Source organism: Xiphias gladius, chromosome 21 (assembly GCF_016859285.1).
Source record: "Xiphias gladius isolate SHS-SW01 ecotype Sanya breed wild chromosome 21, ASM1685928v1, whole genome shotgun sequence".
NCBI classification, from domain to species: Eukaryota; Metazoa; Chordata; class Actinopteri; order Istiophoriformes; family Xiphiidae; genus Xiphias; species Xiphias gladius.
In genome coordinates, this window is record NC_053420.1 from 10,370,570 (window position 1) to 10,378,754 (window position 8,185).

An 8,185-nucleotide genomic window follows, 5' to 3' on the forward strand; every position below is an offset into this window, starting at 1 on the left:
ACTGTTCTTATCGCGTTTTAGTACCACACCGAAATCTGCAAACAAACTCTAAATGCCCTTGCATGAAGATTCGGTACAGAGATCCCAGGACGACATGTCATCTGTCAGCCCCCTGTGAAGTGCAGATGACACACGGTCATACCTGCAGATATTTGGTCACGTAGAGATTCTGTGGGTTTGTTAGTCTTTAGCCCCCTCTGGTGTTGAGCTGTAACACTGTCCTATTTCTCATCACAGCTCGGACTCAAAATCCTGTAGTATGTAGAGTCAAAAATAATTTCTTATTTGACCTCTGTCCCAAATCATAAACTGCTCTATATTCTATTAATTAATCAAAAATTAAACATCATAAAATCTTTAAATGTATGTCTTTGTAAATAATTATCGTCAGCTTCTTAAACTGCTGCAGTGACTTTGCTTTTTCTTTTTAATTTTTATATTTAGAAAGATATAACAACTTGAAGAAAGGACAAGTAACATCATCTTGTCAATAGACTGAAATTGACGTCCTTTTTTGACTCAGACTGAATTCCATAGCTCCATATGTCACAGCTCCAGTCTTTATTTACTCAGCACCTAAGTGAGATCATTAACATTTCTTCACATTTCTGACTTTAAAGATATTTGCTGAAACAAGCATAGGGAATATTCTATTTTGGGAATTTTGTAGAATATATTTATAATGTAGTGTCTATAATGCGGTCAATCATCATGGTCAGATTTTGATTTTTTGTTTTGTTTATTAGGTATTCAGATATTCAGAGCAGAATTTCAACTTTATTTAATGGTACAGTAACAGAGAAAAAAACCTCTACTGTGTAGTAACCCAGCTGATGTCACTCTATCGCGCAAGAAAAACTGGCATTAACATTGACAGAAAAAGGTGGATTTATTTTCCATTTTAACATGTACTGTAGTTTATTAGGTGGTGATGATGATGTGAAGAGGATGAAGGAGACTCCGCTGACGACGTCTTGATTGCATATAAAGGTTTTATTACAAAGAAGTACAGCGTCAAATCAAGCATCTGCAGATCTGCTATTGAGAGGGTGTGAAGCCAATGAACCACTCTGAAAATCAGCCTTGACCACCGACTCTTTAATAAGGCAGTGGTTTTCCTAAAAACTGTCACTAATATATGGTTTAAGTCACAAAACATTAACTTCCTTTTCCAAACTGTGAGACACCCTCTGAGGACCTTTGACCTAGGGCCTCTATGTAGACATACACCTCAGTACCTTTGTTGTATGCCATTACAAAATGCTTGTAAATGAACTTCTCCTCTAAAAGAGTCACTTGGGACAAGAGATGGCACAGCCACATGTTTTCCCATGTTTACTTCACAACGCGCGCTGGTTCAAATGGACGTGATTATTTTCTGATGAAAATATTCACAAAAACTTGCACTCTGTTTCATCAGAAAATTCATTTTAAGGTTTCATATTAGGGATTAACAACAAAAATGATTCCCTATACATAAATAAATACACTGAAAGACTGTTTTGGGTGTGACTAGTGGTAACAGGTCATATGTAGGACAAAATTAGGAGATTTGTCATCATATCATATGGTTACACAAACATAAGTTCAGCCAGTCATCATTTTCTTTAGGACACTGTTCGGACAAACAATAAAAGAGTTGCCCTAAAATAGATTTGGTGGATTTTATCAACCAAAATAAATTCATAAAAACCTTCTAAAACCCTTTTGAATCTCTTTGACTCATGCCATTCAGATATACCTATAGTCCACGTGTCTTTCCTCATGCATGAACTATTTCCTACTGGTCAAGCAGGAGGTGTGTGGTGACCAGCTGTGATAACGCTGCGTGTGAAACAGACCACAGGTGCATGACAGGATTTTGTCACACACTTTTCCACACCAGCTGAAGGTTGAGTTGAGGTATAAAAGAAAGAGAGAAGCATTTGTTCCTTGTAGAAACATTCAGACACACTGCAGACATGCTCATGTTTCTGGTGTTGACAAGTCTCACAGCCATGGGTAAGAAAATGACAGCACACACTGCACTACATAAAATTTCATTGTTGATCTCTTTCTGCCCGATTTGCTCTATTACTCTCAATCAGTCACTCTCTCTGTCATCCAGTCAGTCGCCCGTTTTTAGTTTAGTAATCTCAGGAGTTCCAGATAATCTGATCTTCCAGCACGCTCCAGCTGCCCTAATTTCTCCTTTCTTCTTTCTGTAGCTGGAAAGTAAATAATATTATGAGGTTTCCGGGAAAACGGTGTATAAATCAAATCCCGTTTTAAAAAAAAAAATTTTTCAACCAGTGCTGGCTGACCTGGAGCCCCAGCCCAGGTATCTGGAAAACAGCTTTGAAAGGGTTGTAGGAGGGGAGGTAGCCAGACCCAACTCCTGGCCCTGGCAGGTAACCTGTTGTAACAAAGAGTCAACGATTACATTCATGTTTAAACACATACACTGTTTCAGCAGAAAAATATGAATGACGTTCAGGGACTTACTCTTGAATGAAGCCGGTCATATTTTCATACATACTCAGATCTGCTTTTCTCCCCCCTTAGATCTCTCTTCAGTACAAATCTGGCAGCAACTACAACCACACCTGTGGAGGAACCCTGATTGAGAGAGGCTGGGTCATGACCGCTGCTCACTGTGTGGCCAGGTAACACGATGATCAGCTAGAGCACAGACTTGCTGTTCTCCAGCTGTGTGAGTGTTCGGTGTATGTGTACACATTTTGTATTGCCTTGAATACAAAGAATAGTAATTCACTAAAAACGCATTGCTTATTCTTGTCTAGAGACCCAGCTATGATTTATTTCAGTGTTTTTAAATGTCACCAGCATCAGGACACTTCTGGCAGCCTCATTTATAACTGTCATATACCAAAGGGGATTCACTTAATAGATTAAAAAGTCTCCAAACCATGGAATCACAACAAAAACAAAACCAGAAACCAGTTAATGGTGTTTTGTTGTTTTAATTTTTTTTTTTTTGCTTCAGTTTACTGTAATAAGAATTCATAACGTTCTAGCTCACTTGCAATTAGTCATTTGAGTCACAACTGTATCTAATCCTTGCCTGTTAACAATATTGTGTTTCTCTTTGCTTCTTTTAAAAAAAAAAATATACAGCAGAAGGACGTGGCGTGTCGTTCTTGGTGAACATGACCTGTACAGCTACAGTGGCAGAGAGCAGATCATGGACGTCAGCCATGTTTACATCCATCCTAAATGGGACTCCAGGAGAGTGTCTAATGGGTGAGGATTGCATTTTTTTTTTTTTTTTTCAGATTTAATGACGGTACAACCAACATGCTTTTGTTTATTTGAAAAGAGAGGTATATGTTACTTTAAAAGCAGTTTTGTCTTTAGTGAAACAATGTTTTGAGAGGAATCAATTTCTCTCATTTCTCAAGCATGTTTGTGCAAACCCGTATATTTGAAACTGGTATGGGCTAATAATGTCACCTTAGAGACGTGGTTGTCTAACCATGAGACAAAAAGTGGTGTAGTATCTTCACAAAGCTACTTTTGGTTCCTCCTGCTTGATCCATGGATCTCCACCTCAGGTACGACATTGCCCTGCTGCGTCTGTCCTCTGAAGCCACCCTGAACTCCTACGTCCAGCTGGGCTCTCTGCCTCCCTCCGGCCAGATTCTGCCCCACAACAACCTCTGCTACATCACCGGATGGGGACACACCTCTAGTGAGTTGGCTGCACGAACCCTCTGGACACCTGTCAGTTTCAGTGCTGTGGTTGGGTCCCTTCTATGGAGCTCATAATATCATATATTTCCAATTTCATCATGTCTAGCTGGCGGCAGCCTGTCTGCAAAGCTCAAGCAGGCACAGCTTCCTGTGGTCGACCACAAGACCTGCTCCAGCTCTGGCTGGTGGGGCAGCACTGTCAAGACCACCATGGTGTGTGCCGGTGGTGGTGCTAAGTCTGGATGCAATGTGAGTCTCCTCCTATGTGAAAAAGAAAACTGGAAAACTAAAACCATATTACTATAAATTCATTTAGACATATTTTACTTGTACTTAAATAAGCTTTATTGTTTGTACACCAATGAAGTAGTGGAGTGAAGTGATGTTGGTGGAAAAAAGAGAAGAAAGTAATCCAAATCAATTTAACCCTTATTAAAAGAAGTCTACTATGTGTTATCTTTGTTTTGGACACACCACTAAATCATTATGTCCATAATTCCGAAGATGCAAATGCTCTCTTTAATCTAATTCCTCTCAGGGTGACTCTGGTGGCCCTCTGAACTGCCTGGTTGACGGGAAATACTACGTCCATGGTATTGCCAGCTTTGTGTCCAGTTTGGGATGTAATGCTCCCAAGAAACCCACTGTCTTCACCCGCGTGTCTGCCTACATTGAATGGATAGACTCGGTTAGTACGAGTGATATGTACATTTTTGATAAGTGATATAATAACCTATGAAAAGACTCCTTATTAGTCTAGGAATGCTAGTTGGGTATGGGTTTTATGGAATTGATTCAATCTTGTGATATCATTTAGGTTGCGTAAGATGTCTGATCAGTACTCCTCTTTTCCAGATCATGATGTAAACAAGAGTCATCCATGTTGCGGGACACGAAAACCACATTCAATCATGTTTTGATTTATTTTTTGCTTCTTTACTTGTCTGACCTCCTTTTACAAAAATAAACTTGATTAAATTTTGTGTGGGGACTCCTTTTTTCCATCAGAAGGTTCATGCGACCACGGTAGTGATGTGGCAACGTGCTGTTACGCACAGTCACAAACTGTGATAAAGTCTGAGACGGACAACAGGTGCAATTCTGACCACTGCAATGCTCAGCAGAGAGTCCACCATCAAATGAAGGTCAGCTCAGGGTATAAAAGATTGAGACGTGGATTTAGGAACGCAGAGGTGTTGCAGACATGCGCGTGTTTCTGCTGTTCACTGCTCTCACAGCCACAGGTAAGAAATTCCAAGGCAGCACAGCAAATAACGTTCTGATGAAAAATCTTTTTTGCTTATGATAAAATATGGGTATAATTAACACAAGAGGAAACTATGTTCAGTGGTGTTTTGATGAGTTTCTCCATGTGCCTCAGCGCTGGCTGACTTGGAGCTTCAGTCTAGCTACACAGACAGCAGCACTGCAGGAAGAGTGGTGGGAGGGGAAGAAGTGCCTTATCACAGCTCCTGGCCCTGGCAGGTGCGGCATCACATAGCCGGGCAGAACTTGTGAACTTGTGTGTGTTTAGGTGAAAGATCCTGTTCTTCCCTACAGTAAAGGTAGCAGACGAAACCAAAATACTCTGCATGTCTCAGGTCTGTTTTTAAGATGGTTACAGGTCAACTCCATTCCATTATCTGTCTCATTTTTATCTAAGGAACAGTTTAACATATTAGGTGATATGCTTTTTCACTTCTTTGACACGAGTGAGAAGTGAGAAGATTGATAACACTCTCGTGTTTGTTCATTAAGTATGAAGCTAGAGACAGCAACCGGTTAGCTTAGCTTAGCACAAAGACTAGAAACAGGGGTGAAACCGCTAACCCTTGCGCTGTCCAAAGTTAAGAAAATGCACCACGTTATCAAACAAGGCGATATGTAATGACATATACTGAGGTGCTGCTGCGTGGACTTTTTTATTTTCAGGTGCTGGCTGGTTCCAGTCTCTATGCTAAGCTACGCTAAGTAACTGGCTCCCGGCTGTAGCCTCACACTATCAGTCTTCTCATCTAACTGCTGGCAAGAAAGTGGATAAGGGTATCTCACAAAAAGAAAAAAAACTTTTTTAAAACGGTAATGATGTATTTCCAAGGTATTTCTGAAGTACTATTTAGCAAAAAATGTGTTATGCTTCCTTAAACATATCTGATACATAAATTATTTTAATTTACAAATCTACACTTACTTTCTTTAATCTAACTCATGTGATGTGTTCATAAAGATACTGTAAGACTGAAAAGTCTTACCGATCTGAGAACTTTACTTCGATCTCTTTTGAGGCTGGAAGAAAGTTTTTCTTGATAGGAATATTTTATGAATCCTGCTCCAGGTTTCTCTTCAGTACTACTCAGATGGATCCTATCACCATTTCTGTGGAGGAACGCTGATCAGGAGAGGATGGGTCATGACCGCTGCTCATTGTGTTTACAGGTAATGGATACATTATTGTCAACCTAAAATGATTCTAATTTGATATACTGCACAGTAACTATATGAGATTCTGGTCGTCTTACACATTACCCACACAAATACTGTACATGTCTTCTGTTTTCTTTCTTGTCTTTGTGCCGTACCTCTCATATAATGTTTTTCTGTGGAAACAAATAAACTAATCAAAGCTAAAACAGTTCCAGGTCTCTGCGTGTTGTGCTCGGTGCACTTTTCCTATACCAGAATCATGGGACAGAGCAATACAGGAGTGTCATCAACATTTATATCCATCCTGAATGGAACAATCACAGCATCTCCTCTGGGTGGGCCAATCTTTTTTCATATCCTAGTATCAGTCTAATTCTCATAGACCACATAAACATTTCTTATTTTGTTTAACATCTTAGTTTCAAAGAAGTTTAATCTTACTTTTACAGAGTTTTATACTGGAGTACGATTTTGATTGACTTGACAAGGCTAACAACCTTTGAATGAAATTATAACTGTATGATGTTTTCTGTTTAATTCTGTTTAATTCTTCTGTCATATATTATTTAAAAGTCACGCAAATAATTTTGGTCAGGATGTTTCTGGTGATGCTTGTTCCAGTAAGACAATTTTGTGCTGTGATAGTATGATATACCTGCAGTAGAAGAATTTCCATCATTTATTAAATGTTTTTTTTTTTTTTTTACCTTTAGTAATGACATCGCCCTATTGCAGCTGTCTTCTGAGGTCTCCTTGACCTCTTACGTAAACCTGGCCTCTCTGCCTCCTTTTGGTGAGATCCTGCCCCACTACAACCTCTGCTACATCACTGGATATGGACGTATCTCCAGTGAGTCACACACAACCCCTCACATTCATAATTCTGACTCTAAACCATGAAGTGACACACACACACACACACACACACACACACACACACACACACACACACACACACACACACACATGCAGTCATGCCAGTCTCACTGTACATGTTTGTCTCTCGTCTGGGTACCGTCAGCTGGCGGAAGCATGTCTGCCAGGATGAGACAGGCCTACCTCCCTATTGTTGACCACCAGACCTGCACCAGCTCTGGCTGGTGGGGCAGCACCATCAAGACCACCATGATCTGTGCTGGCGGAGGAGCTCGGTCAGGATGCAATGTGAGTCTGCTGGTATGAACGATATGAAAAAATGTTCGGTACACAGTTAAAACATAGATCTCCCAAACTCATTCAGTCACTAAACCAAGTAGGGCTCCATGGGCGAAGGCCAAGGAGGACACCACTACTGAAAGAAAGGCACAAAAAGGCAAATCTCTTGACTGAGATCAGGGCTCAGTGGGGGCCTGAGCATCTGTTTCAGGACTCCTGGTTCTTCTTGTCACTAAAGATAGTTCTTCATGACTGTGGATGTATGTTTGGGGTTGTTGTCTTATACTGCAGAATAAATTTGAATGGATAAGAATCAAAAAATCTAAAGTACCTAAAAGTTTTGCACAGTAATGTAAGTCAAATATCTCCCTAAATCTATGACAGAAGGTAATAAAAAAAATCTATATTTGTGGTCACGTATCTGTGTAGAATGATCAAAAAGTTTTTTGTTTCATCCCAGGGTGACTTTGGTGGCCCACTTAGCTGCCAAGTTAACAACAGTTGGTATGTCCATGGTATAGCCAGCTTTGTGTCTGGTATGGGATGCAACGCTCCCCAGAAGCCCACTGTCTTCACCCGCGTTTCTGCCTACATAACATGGATGAACTCGGTCAGTAATGGAGAAGTACTGTATAACAAAAGGAGAAAAAGTAAAAAAAATAAGCAGACAGTATAAGGACTCCCTTTTTACATTATTTACATAATGTAGTTTTCACAGCATGCTCCTCTAAATTACTGTAGTTCACCAGGTCAAATCATTTGAAATTAAGGTGAACTATTCACTAAATTAATAGTGAACTTTCTTTTCCCAGGTCATGAACAATGGTTGAAGTGGATTGCATTTTTTCAACAGACACTACTCTGAACTGAGCTTGTTCTTTATCTGCAACTAATTTGACTGTTCAAACCTTCT

General features: G+C 40.0%; 2 protein-coding genes across 3 annotated transcripts; both read left to right on the top strand.

The window, feature by feature from the left end:
* Positions 1–1,961: 1,961 nt before the first annotated feature.
* Positions 1,962–4,417, top strand: LOC120807229 (elastase-1-like). Its single transcript, XM_040158993.1, has 7 exons — positions 1,962–2,001; positions 2,293–2,390; positions 2,545–2,645; positions 3,118–3,243; positions 3,555–3,691; positions 3,800–3,942; positions 4,232–4,417. Exons 1-7 carry the CDS (start codon positions 1,962–1,964, stop codon positions 4,415–4,417), a joined length of 831 nt encoding a protein of 276 aa, XP_040014927.1.
* Positions 4,418–4,896: 479 nt separating this feature from the next.
* On the top strand, positions 4,897–8,185 carry LOC120783161 (elastase-1-like). Of its 2 annotated transcripts, XM_040115930.1 has the most exons (8): positions 4,897–4,937; positions 5,075–5,178; positions 6,029–6,129; positions 6,327–6,452; positions 6,831–6,967; positions 7,139–7,281; positions 7,733–7,882; positions 8,085–8,185. In XM_040115930.1, the coding sequence occupies exons 1-8, from the start codon at positions 4,898–4,900 to the stop codon at positions 8,100–8,102; spliced, it is 819 nt and encodes a 272-aa protein (XP_039971864.1). In that variant the 5' UTR covers position 4,897; the 3' UTR covers positions 8,103–8,185. The 2 variants fall into 2 exon arrangements, with proteins under 2 accessions (XP_039971864.1, XP_039971865.1); XM_040115931.1 differs by lacking the exons at positions 4,897–4,937; positions 5,075–5,178 and adding an exon at positions 5,207–5,294.